The 19,508-nt window shown below is 44.8% G+C and overlaps 1 protein-coding gene across 5 annotated transcripts in view; it reads left to right on the forward strand.

The window, feature by feature from the left end:
• cenpe (centromere protein E) overlaps positions 1-19,508 on the forward strand; it is a 28,042-nt gene that overhangs the window by 955 nt on the left and 7,579 nt on the right. For 2 of the 5 annotated variants that reach the window (XM_026194489.1, XM_026194490.1), the window contains exons 2-43: positions 501-610; positions 705-794; positions 872-990; positions 1,078-1,197; positions 1,380-1,461; positions 1,559-1,626; positions 1,698-1,772; positions 1,855-1,906; positions 2,044-2,131; positions 3,179-3,308; positions 3,511-3,630; positions 3,710-3,862; positions 3,935-4,088; positions 4,185-4,284; positions 5,655-6,018; positions 6,095-6,151; positions 6,359-6,526; positions 6,634-6,708; positions 6,794-6,865; positions 7,221-7,352; positions 7,497-7,674; positions 7,754-7,908; positions 8,343-8,489; positions 8,685-8,864; positions 9,432-9,548; positions 9,640-9,810; positions 9,898-10,044; positions 10,302-10,523; positions 10,727-10,801; positions 10,894-11,007; positions 11,089-11,205; positions 11,302-11,442; positions 11,593-11,814; positions 14,290-14,451; positions 14,602-14,835; positions 15,753-15,986; positions 17,125-17,241; positions 17,333-17,503; positions 17,593-17,739; positions 17,997-18,230; positions 19,082-19,303; positions 19,385-19,471. In XM_026194489.1, coding sequence (XP_026050274.1) covers positions 501-610; positions 705-794; positions 872-990; positions 1,078-1,197; positions 1,380-1,461; positions 1,559-1,626; positions 1,698-1,772; positions 1,855-1,906; positions 2,044-2,131; positions 3,179-3,308; positions 3,511-3,630; positions 3,710-3,862; positions 3,935-4,088; positions 4,185-4,284; positions 5,655-6,018; positions 6,095-6,151; positions 6,359-6,526; positions 6,634-6,708; positions 6,794-6,865; positions 7,221-7,352; positions 7,497-7,674; positions 7,754-7,908; positions 8,343-8,489; positions 8,685-8,864; positions 9,432-9,548; positions 9,640-9,810; positions 9,898-10,044; positions 10,302-10,523; positions 10,727-10,801; positions 10,894-11,007; positions 11,089-11,205; positions 11,302-11,442; positions 11,593-11,814; positions 14,290-14,451; positions 14,602-14,835; positions 15,753-15,986; positions 17,125-17,241; positions 17,333-17,503; positions 17,593-17,739; positions 17,997-18,230; positions 19,082-19,303; positions 19,385-19,471 — 5,923 coding nt within the window. The remainder of the gene's footprint in view (positions 1-500; positions 611-704; positions 795-871; positions 991-1,077; positions 1,198-1,379; positions 1,462-1,558; positions 1,627-1,697; positions 1,773-1,854; positions 1,907-2,043; positions 2,132-3,178; positions 3,309-3,510; positions 3,631-3,709; positions 3,863-3,934; positions 4,089-4,184; positions 4,285-5,654; positions 6,019-6,094; positions 6,152-6,358; positions 6,527-6,633; positions 6,709-6,793; positions 6,866-7,220; positions 7,353-7,496; positions 7,675-7,753; positions 7,909-8,342; positions 8,490-8,684; positions 8,865-9,431; positions 9,549-9,639; positions 9,811-9,897; positions 10,045-10,301; positions 10,524-10,726; positions 10,802-10,893; positions 11,008-11,088; positions 11,206-11,301; positions 11,443-11,592; positions 11,815-14,289; positions 14,452-14,601; positions 14,836-15,752; positions 15,987-17,124; positions 17,242-17,332; positions 17,504-17,592; positions 17,740-17,996; positions 18,231-19,081; positions 19,304-19,384; positions 19,472-19,508) is intronic. The other 3 variants (XM_026194491.1, XM_026194493.1, XM_026194492.1) reach the window with 3 other exon arrangements.

Consider the following 19,508-nt stretch of genomic DNA (forward strand, 5'->3'; position numbering starts at 1 on the left):
AGGGTGGTTTTCATATCATCCGCAGTGAAGTGAGAGTTCTCCGTCATTGTAAAAATGCCTGTTTGCTCCCAGCCTGTTCCCTTTGCTGATTTAAAAGTAGACAACAGGTGGTTAAATCACACTTGACTAACATTGGTTATGTGACAGATGCACAGTTTAGACAAAAGACAGCAAATACTCTTGGCAATGGGTTCTGCACAACCCTCAATGCACCTCTTGCCTCAGCCCTGTCACTTACCTGGGCTCCAGACTGACACTAGCAGTAGATCAGCTTGTGACCCCTGAGGCTGGGTTTGTTTACTCCCAGACGCAAACTGTCGATGTAAGACAAATGTGTTGACCACTACAACATGAAGCGATCCTGATTTTCTTTAAGATAATGCTTGCCTTGCTGATTGAAAGCAACAACAGGTTTGTCAGTGCAGAGCAATAGTAACCTGTTGTTAAGAAAGCATCTCACTGTTTGTGCTTATGTGTGTGGAATGTGTGTCTTTGTTCAGGGAAGAGAGTGCATCCGAGAATGCGGAGCCTGTCCAGATTTTCTGGAAAGCTGACGAGAAATCAATTCACCAGATTGATGATGGAAATTCCACCAAGAGCTTCAGCTTTGGTCTGTATTCAAACATACAGAAAAAATCAGCGATTTATTTTGGTTTTGTTTCACAGTAATGGGAATGCGAACACTAACCTTTCTCTGTTAACAGACCGAGTGTTTGCCGCTGATGAAACGACCAGTCAGCTGTACAATGGCATTGCAAAGCCTCTGGTTGTTTCCACTGTCGAGGGATACAATGGTATGTGCAGGAAACGATGTTTGATCCCTCGTTGGGCGGCATGGTTTCTTCTCTTACTTTCTGTGTTTGCTGTACAGGAACCATATTTGCTTACGGGCAAACTTCTTCTGGAAAGACCTTCACCATGATGGGGACCAGTCGCACCCCCGGAGTGATACCTCAAGCTGTGGAGGATGTCTTTCAAAGCATTAAGAATGTAAGAATGGTGACACATGTTCGAAATTTGTTGCGGTTGGTATCAGTCTCTTTTCATCCTAAAGGGTCACTTCTCTTTCAACCCAAGTTTCCCAAGAAGGAGTTCCTTCTCAGAGTGTCCTACATGGAGATCTACAACGAGACTGTGACGGACCTGCTTGTCGACAGCTGGAAAAGAAAACCTCTAGAAGTCAGAGAACAAATCAATGTAGGTTGATCATTTAGATGACTAGATTCAGAACGCTACTTAGAGGTTTGGTTCTCAGCATTTCTGTGTTAATTCCAAATCGCTAGCAGTGACGTGTCTCAGACTCTAGGAGTGCTGTAATGCTATGAAGTGTAGTGTGCTGTTTTACATGAGCTTTGTATGTTAATGATTACTGTTTGCAGAAAAACATCTATGTGGCTGATTTGACTGAAGAGTTGGTTACATCTCCTGCACAAGTCCTAGCATGGATTCGGAAAGGAGAAAGTAAGACATGCGATGAATTCCAAGAGTTTTTTTTTTCTTTTTTATTCTTAGTACAGGCCATAACAAGCAATACATTTTCTGTACCGTCCCTCTCCAGAGAACCGACATTATGGCAAGACAAAAATGAACCAGCGGAGCAGCCGATCGCACACTATTTTCCGGATGGTAAGAAGCATATAGCTACAGTCATGTGGGAGTCTATGGAAATGCATTTCTCACAATGGACTTTTTCTTAGATCCTGGAGAGCCGGGAAAGGAGCGACCCAGCATCAGGTGAAAGTAGTGATGGAGCCATCATTGTGTCTCATTTGGTAGGCTACCTCTCTTTCATTGTTGGCCTGGTTTGTCTTCTTTCCTTTGTTTGGTAGCTAACGGTTTTGCTTCATCTTGCAGAATTTAGTGGATCTGGCCGGATCTGAGAGAGCAAGTCAAACTGGAGCTGAAGGTAATGTGGATTTAAATCCAGCATTTTTTGTTTGTTGAATATGGTTGGATATCATTTTGGGGTAACCTTGCAAGTGTATGCTGCAGTCTACACATTTTTGAGCAATCCAGTTTTCTGCTTTATGTTCTGTGTCCTAGGTACACGTTTCAAAGAAGGCTGTAATATAAACCGCAGCTTGTTCACGCTCGGCCAAGTGATAAAGAAACTGACCGACGAAAACCAGAAGTAAGTAAATAATTGAGCTGACGTTTGGTACTCGATGTGGGAAACTCCACACACCCTGCAAATATGATATTGTAACAGTACTGTCCTTCCCTCACAGTACAATGTTGTCAACTGCAAATTATTTCCTATTTTTTCCAATAACAGAGTTATCTTATTTCATTCATATTGAAAATGTGACTGAAGTTGTCCCGTGTTGGATGGTTCTTTGGTTGAGCCGATTTAATGCAAGTTTGTTACCTTATCTCAGGATGGTTATGCGTGAGATGAGTTTGTAGCATTTCCAGAGTATTTTAATGGTTTGAGATCCTGCTTGAAGCAGCCACACTCAACAACAATACTCAACTAGGCAGTGGTGTTTAGATGGTGCCCAAGTGTTATGTTTTCATACTGTGTACTCCCAGCCCCCCCCCCCCACTAGCAGATGGCCTCCCCTCCCTGAGCCTGGTTCTGATGGAGGTTTCTTGCTGTTAAAAGGGAGTTTTTCCATCCCACTGTCGCCAAAGTGCTTGCTCTTAGAGGGTTGTCTGATTGCTGCCTTTTTCTCTTTTTTTATTGTAGGGTCTCTGACTTGCAATATAAAGAGCCTTGTAGCAGTTGTTGATTTGGTCCTATACAAATAAAACTGAATTGAATATGGCATTCGGTATTGCAGCAGAAATCAGGCAATGTTTTTCCAATCTTCTCTTGTCCATTTTTACTTTGAGTTTTTAAACCAGTGGCAACCAGTCGGAAAACTGCTTCTCACTGAATATTTCCTTTTGAGATCTTTCTTTGTAAAACCTAGAAAAACTAATGAAGTACTCTGACCAGCTCATCTGGCCATGGTCAAAGTACTGAAATCATTTTCAAATATAAGCGGCGTCTCTGTGAGCAATGAGCTGTAGTTTTGTCTCATCTAACCAAAGGATGTGCTCCCAGTCCAATTTTTTTCAAAGGGCCAAAGAAGCCTTTAGAGAGCACGATTTCAGCCACAACAAAAATTAAGTGTGTATTTGTGTTGAACACTAAATGGAAAGTGCAGATATTCCCTAAATATTTTCTCTTCAGGGGTTTCACCAACTACAGAGACAGTAAACTGACCCGCATCCTGCAGAACTCGTTGGGTGGGAATGCTAAAACTGTCATTATCTGCACCATCACCCCGGTCACTCTGGATGAGACCCTCAGCACTCTACAGGTAGGGAGAACATGACTGACTGTTATGTAATCCATTTGAAAAATGCTTTCAGACGAGAAATTGTGTAGTACAAACTTTATTGTCTTACACAGATGATAAAGTTTGTGTGAAATAAAAGTTAGCTGAAGCTTTGACGTGTGAACCACTGAGAACATAAACTGCTAAACACTTTAACCCACCTGCTGTGACTTCTTTGCAATAGTTTGCAAGCACAGCAAAGAAAATGAAGAACGACCCTCACGTAACAGAGGTGTCAGATGATGGGGCTCTGCTCAAAAGGTATCGCAATGAAATTGCAGAACTCAAGCGACGACTTCACGAGGCAAGTGTCTCCACTTTTCCTCTTCTTCCTCCAGCAGCACTGATCTGCACACACTGACCCATGCACACATCTCATGCAGGTTTCTTCAGTCACGCAGACCACTGTGACAGAGAAGGAGGTTCTCTCCCAGCTGCTCCAAGAGAAGGATCAGCTGCAGAGAGAAAAAGAGGGCCTGAAGAGAAATCTGGCCAATCTCCTTGTGACAAGCTCAAATCTGGTCCCAGTCCAGAAGGTAACTGTGCTGAACCATGAGCTGCAGTTCTCTGTATGTTCGCTTTAATCACAACATGTGTTCTTTATCAAGATTCCAAGCCGCAGGGTTACCTGGGGAGGAAAGATGGTAAAACTTGGCCATCCATCTGGCTGTGTGGGGAGTTTCTCTGATCTCAGCTTTGCAGAATCTTTCACTCAGAAGAGAACTCAGTCAGATTTCTCCTGCCTGATGGAGCTGGGTGAAGGTAACGAGGAGCACAAAGGATGAATATTCATGCCACGATGGAATTTTGCTGGGGTGTTATTTTTATTTTTTTCATATTCTTGCTCTATTTTAACAGACGATGAGGACTTTGACTCCAACTGGGGAATTCCAGATGAGCCGTCAGATGAAATGGAAATGAGTCGAAGCTCTGTGACTGTTCATAGCTTGGGAGACAGGTACGTGTCTGAGCAGTTCTGTCACCAATGAAGCCTCGTATTCTCAAACTTAAAAGCCATATCAGACACCAATCATTTATTTGTATTTATTATCGAACGTGCCTGTGGGTTACCCTCAGTCGTCCAGAATTCACTTGACCCACTTGAAATGAGGAAAAATGCTCCCTTGGTCTGTACTGCTGCATTGTATCGTGATGGGTTAGGGGCCTTCTACGGCCTGTCTTCTTGAGATTGTGCTGGGAGACACAGCAGCTGTTCAGGCAGTGACATGTATTGATGTGCCAACCTGGAGGAGTCAGACTATCTGTGAAACCTCTGTGGGGTCCATGTATTCCCCTGTGCTACTGACTGTTGCCAAATGAAAAAGTAGTAAAGGAATGTTGTTGTTGAGTCAAATGTGTTGCTTATGAGTGGGTGCTGGTATTCCTATTGTGTCCTTTAAAAGGAAAAAGGTTTTTTGTGCTCACCAGCTGAACTTCGTTGTGTGAGTGTTCGTTGCTTCTTTCACCTGACTTTTTTTGAACTGTTAGTCTGTTGGTTGCTTAATGGGCAATCTTCTGAATTGTTAAAGGGCTTTGACAAGTCAGTAAACAGTTTCCATGGTAGCAGCAATGACTCTTGACTCTTTTTTTTTTTTTTTCCTGGTGTTTTCTTAAGCTGCAGCAAATTTACTTCTCAGAATCACTGTAGAGAGGGTGAGGTGCAGAGTGGTGTAAGTGGACTGATTCTTATTTAGCACTTTTAACTCTCCGGTTTATACAACATGCCACGTTCACCCAATGCATTTTAAGTGCTAACATTCCCACACATTCATACTCTGATGGATGCATCGGGGAGCCAGGGATTGAACCACCAACCTTTCCAGGCAGTAGATGACCTGCTCTACCTCCTGAGAGTTTAGCAGGACTCTGGGTCTGAGTTAGACTGTTGAAAAAATTGGCGTATCCATTTCCTAGTGTCAGAGGTTTATGATGTCTGTGGTCTTCACTGGAATGTGTTTGAGCTCATGTGGTCCATGAAGAAGGACACTGTAAAGTCCAGTCTACCAACTGCATGACTTTGAGAGGTCTGACAGATCTGTGTCACCCCAGCCCCAAACATTTGTGTTGTTCATCAAATAGATGGCAACACATTTTTCTTCACCTACTTCTAAGGTGCACGGAGAAGAGAAAGATCTGATGATGTGAAGACTCCTTCAAAAGGGGGAGGTCCACCTGGACCCTGATTAAGGCCACAAGCCGGAATGCGCCGGTCACTTAATAAAGCTGTTCCCTAATACTTCAAGTGCCGCTGGAGTCGTCGCATCATGCGCCATCACTGTGTGCTGGTGTGTAACATAAACATGTCCCGGTTGCTTTTTTTTTTTACAGTCCCAGAGACTTCATGTCTCCTGATCGTCTGCAAGAACTTTCAGGCAAAGTGTCCAGTCTGGAGATGCAGCTGGAACAGGAGAGTCAGGAGAAAGAGACGGCCCTGTCAAATTTAGATGTGTTAAAGGGCAGAGTGGCAGAGCTGCAGCTGGAGCTGGAAACGGAGGTGCAACATAGACAGGAAGCACTGGAAAAAGTGCAGACTGGAGAACAGAGGAGAGCAGCGCTGGAAGCGCTGCTGCACACTGAAGCTCAGCAGAGGCTGGAGGCCACACAGAAAGCTGACACGTTGGAGCTGAGAGTGATGGACTTGGAGAAACAACTGGGAGAACACAGTGACGTGGACACTGAGACAAATGAACAGGTATGCTGTGTTTGACTCGGGCTCTGTCTGCCAAGCGTCACATTATCATCACTTGTCTTAATCTTCTGTTTTTCAGATGAGAAAAGAGTTTGCTGAGACCATCCAGCTTTGTGAAACTTTGGCGTCAGAGAAGGTAAGTGTAAGGTGAAGAGGTTAGAGCAGTTACAGCAAATATCCTATGCTTTCTGTAAAGGGGCAGACGGATTTTCAAACAAAGCCCATGCTGCACACTGCTCTAAACTCACTCTCAGCTTTCTTAACACTGGAGTGTTGAAAGCCCTCAGTGCAGTCGTCTGACGTGGAAACTACAGCGGTGTTAAACTGGATGATACTGTTACAGGACTTGGTGGCTGCAGAGCGAGACTACCTGAAACAAGAGCTGGGCATGTTTATAGAGCAAATGGAGCGTCTGGAGACAGAGAAGGCTGCTGTATTACAGGAGCTAGAGGAGAAGAGGGAGATGGACGAGTTCAAATCTCTAGAAGAGGGGTGCAGGAAGGAGAACGAGGTAACGAGGAGAACTTTCTCAGATCCACTGACAACAAAGTTTCACAGAGCTGTTTATCAAATATGTTTTCAGCTCACTATGTTCACTTTGCTTCTGGAAACTTGCAGAAAGAGTTAGAAAATGAAATTGTAAGCTTGAAGAAAGCTGTTGAGTCCTCTGAACTCCAGCGTATGCAGCTCCAGGTAAGATGAGTGGACGTGTAGAGTTTATTGATCCGAAACATTTTGATTTGATTTGTCTTTAAGCTTTTGTTTCTTCTTTTGAAAGAATGAAATCAAGACTCTGACTGAACAGCTGAAGAAGAAGGAAACAGAATTTGCACATGAGATGGAGAACCTGGTACGGCCAGTATTTCAGTCACGTGACGTGGAACATCATGTAGATGTGACACTGTGGAGTGTGCATCTGTCACATGTTAGAAACCAGTAGCACCTCATGCTCCGAGCATCCGTCTGTCTGGAGCAGTAGATGGGCCAACACTGCAGTCTTACCGATGTGTGTGTGTTTGTGCTTAATATCAGTTTATGTCATTAACCTGGAATAAACCAGGCTGTTCTCACGCAAAGTGTGCTTGCTTACACTTGCTTACAGTCTTAGCAGGCTAACATGTCCCATCTGAGCGCTGACAGGGTGCTGAAAGCAGCAGCAATCTAACGACGGCACAAGCTAACTGTTTCATGTTTTCTTGTTTCAGGGCAGTAAGGACTTGGTGCAGGAGGTGCTGAAGCTTCGCCGCTCTCTGGATGATGCAGAGCTGCTGAGCAGAGACACAAGGAAGGAGTGGGCTGTCCTACGCAGTCGCAGCATTTCTTTGGAGGAGACGAATGTACGTAATCAAACACTAAAATGACAAAAAATTATTTTTTGCAGCACATCTATCCTCATTTTAAAAATATTCCAGGAAGTGTGAGCCAACAATGGCAGCTGTAAGCGATTAATGCATCTCCTGCTTCTTGACGATCTCGTCCAGGTGACTCTGACTGCCAGCCACGAGAAAAGGGAGGCGGAGGTGAAGAGTCTGCGTTTTCAGCTGGAGACGGAGAAGTCGCGTTACAGAAAGATGCAGAGCGATCTCCAGAAGGAGCTGAATGTCGCATTTGATGAGAACACAAAGCTCACCACTCTGCTAGATGGCAATGTGCCTAAAAGTAGGTTTCCACGTGTTGCATTTATAGACTGTAGCCCATCATATGAACCTGCCCCTCGTAACATTTGCTCCTTCTCCAGATCTGATTGACAGCATAGAGCTTGAGAGAACTGTTGCCAATCTAAATAAAGAGTTGATGGCATCTCGTCAAGTGGAGACGGCCTTGAGAGCTCAGCTAGATGAGCTGGCTGTATGTCAGACTCTCCCAGATAAAGTGGACGCCTTGGTAAAGCAGGTGAGGCCCAACTATCCTCTAAAGCCAATCTGACATCATCCAGTTGGGGGGGAGGGGAGCATGAGCACGTTTGCAGAGGGTCATAACTAGCACCAGAGGTTATTCAAATAGAAAGTGAAGCAGCTACTAGGCTCTTCATTTGCTGCAGCTGCTGAGACAAATGTGAGGACAGGTACTTGTTTGGTGTACTTGGTGGAAACATTGGGAAGTACAGGCATGCTATAATATATATGATATAATAATGAGTCAAAGGGAAAGCCTTTCAGTGAGGCTGAGGGAAGTGTCGGCTTAGTCATCCAGGATAAAAATCTCTGGATCGGGCTTAAAATGATATCAAGTTTAATAGTCCTCCAGAGTGTGTGCAGTTATGTCTGAAGAGACAAAACATTTATACGTACGGCTTTCCAAACAACTGTTGTCATGTTTTCCTTCAGCTTGAAGGAAGTGAGCAGAAGCGAGGAGCTCTGGAAGGAAAACTGAGCGACGTGCAGCAGCTGATCAAGGATTTGGAGGAGAAGCTTGCTGACAGCGAAGCTTCCAGAAGCACTGAGGAGGAGATTAGCAGAGAGCTTCAAGAACAAGTATGACACTGATAGCTGCTCTTATTACAGCTGAGCACATGTGCAACCATTAGCCCATCAACAGAAAAAGAGTTAAAATCATTCGATAATACAGTTTTACAGTTTAGCTGATATCATTCAACTGCACATGTGAGTGTCTTGAAGACTGTGATTCGTATAGCTATGACAAAAACAGAATTGTATGTATTTATTTAGATCAACCAGTTAAATGAAGAACTTCGGTGTGTGCGAGCTGAGAAAGCCGAGCTCCTGTCCGAGCAGAGCACTGCTGATCAGAGGTTTGCAGAGGAGATGGAGAAGCTGCTCTCTGCTGTAACATCTGTGACCGCAGAGAGAGACGAGCTCAGGTTGAAGCTGCAAGAACACGTGGACAAGGTGAGAGAGTGGTCAGTGTTTCTGTAAGAAATGTAGGACAACCAGATAACACTGGAGTCTCTGTGAATTGCCCCTTTACTGCGGTGGAGGCGTTTGTGGGTCGCGGTAAACTCAGGGGCCATGTTGTCAGGGGTCTTAGAGATGGGTTGAGAAGTTCAGTCACTGGGGTGGAGTTCAGTAGAGCTGCTGCTTCTCCGCATCAACAGAAACCAGCTGAGGCACTTCAGGCATGTGACAAGGATGTCACCTCAGCTGGTCTGGGTCCTACTGAGAGGAAACCCAGCGTGTACCCAGGACACGCTGCAAAGGTTCCATCTCTCGACTGGCCTGATCTGACCTGTGCTACCCTGCATAAGTTGTAGGGGGAGGTCTGGCTCCTCTGCTTAGACTGCTGTCTCTAACCTCACCTTAATGAGCATGAAAAAAACAATTTTCCGTTTTATGAGGCCTTCTGCTGACATGTTTATCTGTTCGGATATGAACTGTGTTGTACTTGAACTTTGTGACTTTTATGTGTGAAAAGCGATACACGAATAAGTTGTTACGTGATGTTTGCTTGTTTTCCAGGTTGCTGAGATGCAGGTTGTTCTACCGTCTGTTCAGGATGAGCTTCAAACACAAAAAGAAAAGAATTCAGATCTCGTGAAAGCTCATGAGCAGAAAGAGTCTGATTTAGGGGAGAAGGTAAGTGATATGTTATTTCAGGCTTGTTGCTCAGTGTGTGGACTCTAAATGCGTCCTCGAGTCAGAGTTGTGACAGCTGGAAATGTGACAGATGCTGAGGCTATCACAGGAGCTGCAGTGTGTGCGAGATGAGAAAGAGGCTCTCCTGATGACGACCTTTCAGAGGGAATCGGAGGATGTGGAGAAGCTGAGCGCTACCTTGGCTTCTCTCACTGCTGAGAGAGACCAGCTCAGGACGGACCTGCAGGAAAATGTGGAAATGGTAAGTTGCTGTTTCTACTCTTCCTTCGTGCTACTGTTCTTCTATCAGGTTTGTGTCAAAGCAAACTTTTTTTTTCTCTCTTTACAGATGATTGTGAATCAGGAGGAACTGAGGACGGCCCTGGAGCAAAACGGCGAGCAAAAGAAGCAGATCAAAGAGCTAGAAGAACAAATATTGAAGCTGGATGGGCTTCCCAGTGAGCACAATGATAAGCTGGTGGAACTGCAAACACATGTAAGACTTTCGGGGTGCTTTTCTCTGTGTAGCATACATGGTCAGGAAGACGTGCCGATCTAATGTCATCTCTAACCACACCCAATTATAAAAGTCAATTTTTCAGTGACTGCTGCCTCTTTTAAGTAATAAAGTATTAAGCACATGGGAAGAGACACATTGCAGCACTACAGAATGCACAGATGAAACTCTTTTGTGTGCTTCAAAATGCAAGTGGAGCTCGTTGGGGTTGTTTAGATTTATGTTTTCACTGACAGGTAAAGGCTTTGACTGAGGAGCTGGAGAGTGTGAGAGTAGAGAGAGACAGTCTGCTGTCTGAGAAGGAGCTCAGCACTCAGACCTCCACAGAGGAGATGGAGCAGCTGCTGTGCAGAGTGACGTCTGTCAGCGAGGAGAGAGACGAGCTGCAGGAGATCCTGGAGGGTCTGACGCAGGAGAAGCAGCAGCTCCGAGCAGAGCTGGAGGACAGGGTGGAGATGGTTTGTAATCAGTCCATTTATTTATTGATTCCACCCCCTTTTTAAACACAGGCATGTGTTTGCTTAGCAGTAGACTGAAACATTATCTTGAGATTTTTTTGACAATAAGAAAAATGTCACTTAGCAAACAGCATGCAAACCTGCCTGTTCGGGGGCAAGAAATAAAAAAAAAACCTTGCTCTTTCCTTTCCCCGATTGAGCAGCTGCAGGGTGCTCTGCAGGCTGTCACAGAGGAGAAGAGCCAGTTGGAGGGTGATCTGCAGCGTAGTACAGTCACGGTGAGGGTTTTGTTTTTGGTCACACTGGGAGTGTCAAACATTTTGTCTTTCATTTGTTGAACAAATACCTTATTTTCCCCTTTTATTTTTAGGCTGCTGAGGCTCAAAGTCTCATGCATTCCCTTCAAGAGCAGCTCAAAGAACAAAATAAAAACTGCGATCTCGAAAGAGTTGGTCAAGAAACGCAGGCTCAGCTGAAACTACAGGTTTGTTCCCTGCAACATGTTTCACTAAGCTGGATACCTGCTGTGCCTTGGAGGTAATTGTCCATGTTTTCTTACTTTCAGGTCGAGGAGACCAACTGTCTACTTCAGTGTCTTCAAGAGGAGCTAAAGGAGCAGAAACAAAAGCTGTGTGATCGTGTGGAACTCTATGAGCAAAAGGAAGTGGACTTTACACATCAGGTGACTTACATTGAATAACATTCATCATTAATGAATGAAGTTTTTAAATTTGCTCTTTTGTCTACAACAATAATTTGGGTACCTTCCCTTTAACAGTTAACGAACCTCTCTGAGGAGCTTGACAGCGCCCGAGCAGAGAGAGATGCCCTGTTGCTTCAGAAGGAACAGACAGAGAGCAGACCGAGCAGTGGCAAAGATGCAGGCAGTACCCTCCAGTTACAAGAGCTCACAGACCAGGCAGGACTAATTTTCTATACTTGCTTTATTCTAACATGTGTACAGTCAGCAGTTTTACTGTGTGCATCCCTTTGTTACTTTCAGCCACCATTTTCATGTCTTTCACTGTTTAAAGTCACAGTTTGGACTGACCTTTGTGTTTCTGCACAGATTCAGAGACTGACTGAGGAGCTGGAGAGTGTGAGAGCAGAGAGAGACAGTCTGCTGTCTGAGAAGGAGCTCAGCACTCAGACCTCCACCGAGGAGATGGAGCAGCTGCTGTGCAGAGTGACGTCTGTCAGCGAGGAGAGAGACGAGCTGCAGGAGATCCTGGAGGGTCTGAGGCAGGAGAAGCAGCAGCTCCGGGCAGAGCTGGAGGACAGGGTGGAGATGGTAAAAGCTTAACCAAAATCAGAATTTCAGTAGTTATTTTTTTAGCCCGGTTGGGTTTTCTGATGAGTGCACACAGTATGATATTTGCCCTGTATGCCATCACCATCATGATCCTAATTGTTGGATTTTAAATCAATTTTAAATTTAAAGATTGTTTTTACTCAGGACCTTCTTGCTGTGCGGCAACAGTGCTAACCACCGTGCCACCGTGCACAGCAAGAAGGTCCTGAGTTCAATTCCACCATCAGGCCGGGGTCTTTCTGTGTGGAGTTTGCATGTTCTCCCCGTGTTTGCGTGGGTTCTCTCCGGGTACTCCGGCTTCCTCCCACCGTCCAAAGACATGCAGCTTGTGGGGATAGGTTAATTGGATAATCCAAATTGTCACTAGGTGTGAATGTGAGTGTGAATGGTTGTCTGTCCCTGTGTGTTAGCCCTGCGACAGACTGGCAACCTGTCCAGGGTGTACCCCGCCTTTCGCCCTATGACAGCTGGGATAGGCTCCAGCGCCCCCCGCGACCCTGAAAAGGATAAGCGGAAGCGAATGGATGGATGGAAGATTGTTTTTACTGGCCTGGGTCTGCTGGAGGTTACTTCATGTTAAAATAGAAGAAACCTCCAGCAGAGCTGTCACCAAAGCGCTCACTCATAGGGGGTCATGTGATTGTTGGGGTTCTCTGTTTTCTTTGTATTATTGTAGAGTATTTACCTTACACTATAAAACAGAAAAGCGCTATATAAAAACAATTTGCTTTTATGTCAAATCAACGTGCACTACTTTTGTGTTTGCATTTGACTTACAGCATCTCACTGGATATATTGTTTGTTTCAGTAGATTCATACTTGGTATGTCATCAGCAAATGTTAAATGGACTGGTCCTTATGTAGCGCTGTTCTACTCTGAGCACTCGAAGCGTTTCATACAACTTGCCTCATTCATACAAGCACTTTTTTCTTTCTATGCTTAAGTGCTGTCTATCTAATATCCACATGTATTCATATAGCAACTTCTTGTTGGTGTCTTGCCCAAGAATATCTGGCATGGAGAGAAATGCCAAGCTGCAAGCGTCAATGCTCACAACGAGATTGCTCCTGGCATCACTAGAATACCCCTCTACCACGATGTGGTGGTGGTCATTCACTATTTGCAGCAGTATTGAAATCAACTGTGTTGCCTTTGCCTCCTTTAGCTGACACACAAGTTCACACAGACACAGAGCTCCTCCCCTCACTAACTAATGAAGTAGTTGACGTTTGTCAACACTTCAGGAGGAATTTTAGAGATCAGTAAAACTAAGCTAGTAACCTATTAAGCAGTTGTCAGTCAGTTATATATGAGCCTGTACATTGTTACGTTGCTCCGCCTATCAAAAAGTCTGCACCTGCACAAGTATATCACCTATCAACGGTTATCGGACTGACGATTGTCAATTGGAAAATTTTTACATATCGCCCAACCTTAATTTAGTGAGTTCTCTGATATCTTTATCGAGTTTGAATTTCTAACATCGTGACGGGATATCAGATTTAAAGAGATCCATCCTAAACCAGAGCAGTAGAGCCAACTGCATCACTGGTCTGTGATGCCCTTAGATGTCCGGGGCTGCACGCGCGCCACACTGAGTGGATCAGCATGTGTCTACCCTTCGCCGAGAGGCGTGGGTAACCCGTTGAACCCCACTCGTGATACGGATTGAGGATTGCAATTATTTCCCATGAACGAGGAATTCCCAGTAAGCGCAGGTCATAAGCTCGCGTTGATAAGTCCCTGCTCTTTGCACACACCGCAGGGTGGCTGTAGCTCAGGATGTAGAGCAGGTCACCTACTGTCGGTGGTTCGATCCCTGGCTCCTCCAGTCTGCATGTCAAGTATCCTTGGGCAAGATACTAACCCCAACTTGCTCTCCGATGCATCCATCGGAGTATGAATGTCGTTAGAAAAGCACTAAGTGTAGATAAAGTGCTTGTGAGAATGGGTGTGATTGGGTGAATGAGGCATATTGTCTTGAGCGCTTTGAGTACTCCGTGAGAGTAGAGAAGCGCTATATAAGAATCAGTCCATTCAACAATTCAAACCAGTGTTTTAATCTCTGCAATATCGTGATCAATAAGGCATATTAACTATTATATAAAAAAAACTTAACAGAAGAAATTTTAATGTGGTTTTTCTTAAAACATCAGTTATTCGTGGCAAAAATTCTAGGAATCTTGTACAAAGAAAGAAATTATACCATAGCTACGGCATAACCACAAACCCATTAATAAAACCCTTTATTTGTAACCTGCACCTCCCTACAAGTGTCACACACGGCCTGTTCCGTGCGTTGAGTCCTCGCGTGCATTTCTAGCCAATGTTTTACAGAAGTTTTTGAATTCATCAGTGAGAGAAAAATACTTCTCTCTGTGTATGGAATAACCGTAGCATTGCTGAAACTATCAGAGTCGACTTGTATAGTCATGGTGGGTAAAACTTTTCAGATGACTGAGAACCAGGAGGAGCTGAGGGTTTCTCAGGAGAACATCAGAATCCTACAAGATGAGATCAACCTGCTGAAGAGTGAAAAGGCAGACCTGGAGAGCAGGCCGAACAGTGGCAAAGATGCAGGCAGTACCCTCCAGTTACAAGAGCTCACAGACCAGGCAGGACTAAGTTTCTATACTTGCTTTATTCTAACATGTGTACAGTCAGCAGTTTTGCTGTGTGCATCCCTTTGTTACATTCAGCCACCATTTTCATGTCTTTCACTGTTTAAAGTCACAGTTTGGACTGACCTTTGTGTTTCTGCACAGATTCAGAGACTGACTGAGGAGCTGGAGAGTGTGAGAGCAGAGAGAGACAGTCTGCTGTCTGAGAAGGAGCTCAGCACTCAGACCTCCACCGAGGAGATGGAGAAGCTGCTGTGCAGAGTGACGTCTGTCAGCGAGGAGAGAGACGAGCTGCAGGAGATCCTGGAGGGTCTGACGCAGGAGAAGCAGCAGCTCCGAGCAGAGCTGGAGGACAGGGTGGAGACGCTGCAGTCTGAGGTCTGATTGACAGCTCCAGCTTTTCTTCTCTCCTTCTCTTCCCTTACCACCAAACAAGTGGCAGCAGATGGTCGCCCCTTGCTCAGCCTGCTTCTGCTGGAGGTTTCTTCCTGTTAAAAGGGAGTTTTTCCTTCTGTCCTTTGCCAATTGCATGTTGATAGCGGCTGTCTTTATGGTACAATATGAAGCCTCTTTTCTACACAGTGATGTGTGTTATATAGACACATATTACTGTCCACATCAACTGTGATGAAGAAGTAAATTCAACACATGCACAGTGATGAGGAAAATGTGCTCCTTCAGAGAAAAACAACATCTTTGGTGTTTTTTAGCTTCATCAGATTTTCAGACTCCGTACTGTTAGTTTCACTGATCCATCTACATAATAAGTGTAGTGATTCTCCCAGGACTGATACAGGTGTAGCAGTCCAATAGTAGCTTTCTACTGTACTTCATGTATTTGTTTATTACTGTAAGACTCGCTGGTATTCACCTTGTCCACTGGATTGATGTCTTTCTGTCCTTCCAACCATCCATGTGACCGTAAGGAATAATACTGGTGACGAACGTGTCCCTGTCTTATTCCACGCTGCTAACAGCAATACAATACTTTCTGACCTCAGGAGGTTCTCAGTCGGTCTTCTAGCGTCCGTAGATCCTAGTTTTCACTGGGAGGTGTTGTACTGCAACGTTAGCTGCGTTTCTGTCTCATGGACTTTTTGTAGTCTTTTTGGATTTTCTCATGTTAATGACATTTAGTTTTAGGGTGTCCTCAGTGCAAGAGAGCTGTTTGTGCAGAAAGACAGGGTCATTGATCTGCCTGTGTTCTTTAAATCAGCAGGTTCATGTCTTATCTTGCTTCTTTAAATATCAATGACATTTCATTTAAGTGAAAAAGCCAATCGTGTCTTTTACAGATAAGGACTCTGACCGATGCATTGAAAATGGCTGAAGCAGAAGGAGCACGGCTGCTGTCTGAGAAGGAGCTCAGCACTCAGACCTTCACAGAGGAGATGGAGAAGCTGCTGTGCAGAGTGACGTCTGTCAGCGAGGAGAGAGACGAGCTGCAGGAGATCCTGGAGGGTCTGAGGCAGGAGAAGCAGCAGCTCCGGGCAGAGCTGGAGGACAGGGTGGAGACACTGCAGTCTGAGGTCTGTGATTGACATCTCCAGCTTTTCTTCTCTTCTTTTCCCCTCACCCCTTGGTCGCCCCTCCCTCAGCCTGCTTCTGCTTTCTTCCTGTTAAATGGAATTTTAACAAAATTTATTTATTTATTTTTGTTAAGGTCTGGTTACAAATACAAAGCAAAAAAAACTATATGTGTAAAACTCTGCACTCAACTTCCTTGGCTGTGTGTGAGTTTCAACTTACGAGTACAAATTTTGACCCAATTTTTCCTCCTTTCAGCTGATTGGGCAATGTCATGTAAATCACAAACTTAACAATCCAATCAGAGAACAGATGAGTTTGGCTGTTAGTGGGGTGCTTTACTGCTTTACCTCAGGTCCTGGAAGGGTAAATGCCCTTTCACGTGCCAGCGTTTTCCTTCATCACCATGAATGAAAACATTCTGTGTATGTCAGAGTTCAGTTAATTTTTATGTCACAGGTTTACGTGCTTACACAGGGACCTCCAGAGCCTTTTCAACAGCTCTGTGGACTTCAGAGGGAAAGCTGTATTGTGGAAATGACACACTCTTCACTGGTCGGGATAGTTACAAAGCTTTCTTCGTTGTGAATGTGCGATACATGTTTTTATTGAACATTTAAAGATAATACAACACAAACTCTTGTAGAGGATATAAAGTCGGAGAGATCCATGCTTTGAAACGACAAGGAGCAGGCGCATCTAGTACACTTAGAACTGGTGCAAAAAACGACAGAGTGCAGCGGTCAGTGCAACAAATTTTGGATCCTTAGCTGCCACGTCTGTTGTCAAAGGGCCTTTATGCTGCGCAGTGTGACTCGCAGCAATGGTCCCTGGTCAGCCCTGACTTTGTGTTAAAGTAGTACTAAAGTAATAATAGTATTTCTAACCACTGGTACACCACAACTTTATCCGTTCAACAGCTACTGAAGTTGTAGGGGGAGGTCTGGCTCCTCTGCTTAGACTGCTGTCTCTAACCTCACCTTAATGAGCATGAAAAAAACAATTTTCCGTTTTATGAGGCCTTCTGCTGACATGTTTATCTGTTCGGATATGAACTGTGTTGTACTTGAACTTTGTGACTTTTATGTGTGAAAAGCGATACACGAATAAGTTGTTACGTGATGTTTGCTTGTTTTCCAGGTTGCTGAGATGCAGGTTGTTCTACCGTCTGTTCAGGATGAGCTTCAAACACAAAAAGAAAAGAATTCAGATCTCGTGAAAGCTCATGAGCAGAAAGAGTCTGATTTAGGGGAGAAGGTAAGTGATATGTTATTTCAGGCTTGTTGCTCAGTGTGTGGACTCTAAATGAGTCCTCGAGTCGGAGTTGTGACAGCTGGAAATGTGACAGATGCTGAGGCTATCACAGGAGCTGCAGTGTGTGCGAGATGAGAAAGAGGCTCTCCTGATGACGACCTTTCAGAGGGAATCGGAGGATGTGGAGAAGCTGAGCGCTACCTTGGCTTCTCTCACTGCTGAGAGAGACCAGCTCAGGACGGACCTGCAGGAAAATGTGGAAATGGTAAGTTGCTGTTTCTACTCTTCCTTCGTGCTACTGTTCTTCTATCAGGTTTGTGTCAAAGCAAACTTTTTTTTTTTCTCTCTTTACAGATGATTGTGAATCAGGAGGAACTGAGGACGGCCCTGGAGCAAAACTGCAAGCAAAAGAAGCAGATCAAAGAGCTAGAAGAACAAATATTGAAGCTGGATGGGCTTCCCAGTGAGCACAATGATAAGCTGGTGGAACTGCAAACACATGTAAGACTTTCGGGGTGCTTTTCTCTGTGTAGCATACATGGTCAGGAAGACGTGCCGATCTAATGTCATCTCTAACCACACCCAATTATAAAAGTCAATTTTTCAGTGACTGCTGCCTCTTTTAAGTAATAAAGTATTAAGCACATGGGAAGAGACACATTGCAGCACTACAGAATGCACAGATGAAACTCTTTTGTGTGCTTCAAAATGCAAGTGGAGCTTGTTGGGGTTGTTTAGATTTATGTTTTCACTGACAGGTAAAGGCTTTGACTGAGGAGCTGGAGAGTGTGAGAGTAGAGAGAGACAGTCTGCTGTCTGAGAAGGAGCTCAGCACTCAGACCTCCACAGAGGAGATGGAGCAGCTGCTGTGCAGAGTGACGTCTGTCAGCGAGGAGAGAGACGAGCTGCAGGAGATCCTGGAGGGTCTGACGCAGGAGAAGCAGCAGCTCCGAGCAGAGCTGGAGGACAGGGTGGAGACGCTGCAGTCTGAGGTCTGATTGACAGCTCCAGCTTTTCTTCTCTCCTTCTCTTCCTTACCACCAAACAAGTGGCAGCAGATGGTCGCCCCTTGCTCAGCCTGCTTCTGCTGGAGGTTTCTTCCTGTTAAAAGGGAGTTTTTCCTTCTGTCCTTTGCCAATTGCATGTTGATAGCGGCTGTCTTTATGGTACAATATGAAGCCTCTTTTCTACACATTGATGTGTGTTATATAGACACATATTACTGTCCACATCAACTGTGATGAAGAAGTAAATTCAACACATGCACAGTGATGAGGAAAATGTGCTCCTTCAGAGAAAAACAACATCTTTGGTGTTTTTTAGCTTCATCAGATTTTCAGACTCCGTACTGTTAGTTTCACTGATCCATCTACATAATAAGTGTAGTGATTCTCCCAGGACTGATACAGGTGTAGCAGTCCAATAGTAGCTTTCTACTGTACTTCATGTATTTGTTTATTACTGTAAGACTCGCTGGTATTCACCTTGTCCACTGGATTGATGTCTTTCTGTCCTTCCAACCATCCATGTGACCGTAAGGAATAATACTGGTGACGAACGTGTCCCTGTCTTATTCCACGCTGCTAACAGCAATACAATACTTTCTGACCTCAGGAGGTTCTCAGTCGGTCTTCTAGCGTCCGTAGATCCTAGTTTTCACTGGGAGGTGTTGTACTGCAACGTTAGCTGCGTTTCTGTCTCATGGACTTGTTGTGTTTGTGCAGAAAGACAGGGTCATTGATCTGCCTGTGTTCTTTAAATCAGCAGGTTCATGTCTTATCTTGCTTCTGTAAACATCTATGAAATTTCATTTAAGTGAAAAAGCCAATCGTGTCTTTTACAGATAAGGACTCTGACCGATGCATTGAAAATGGCTGAAGCAGAAGGAGCACGGCTGCTGTCTGAGAAGGAGCTCAGCACTCAGACCTCCACCGAGGAGATGGAGAAGCTGCTGTGCAGAGTGACGTCTGTCAGCGAGGAGAGAGACGAGCTGCAGAAGATCCTGAAGGGTCTGAGGCAGGAGAAGCAGCAGCTCCGGGCAGAGCTGGAGGACAGGATGCAGATGGTAAATTAGTGCTATTCTAAAGTGACCGAGAACAGGAAGAGCAGCCTGGAAACTTGATCACATTTTCTCATTCATCTGCAGATCTCAGCCATCCAGGACAAGCTGAGTCAGCTGAACATGCAGCAGCAGCCTGAGAGAGGAGAGCAAGAAGCCAAGCTGCAACAAGACGTAGGTCCCAGTCATTTTCTGCTTGTTTCGACTGTGG

This window comes from Astatotilapia calliptera, chromosome 15 (assembly GCF_900246225.1).
Source record: "Astatotilapia calliptera chromosome 15, fAstCal1.2, whole genome shotgun sequence".
Taxonomy (NCBI): Eukaryota; Metazoa; Chordata; class Actinopteri; order Cichliformes; family Cichlidae; genus Astatotilapia; species Astatotilapia calliptera.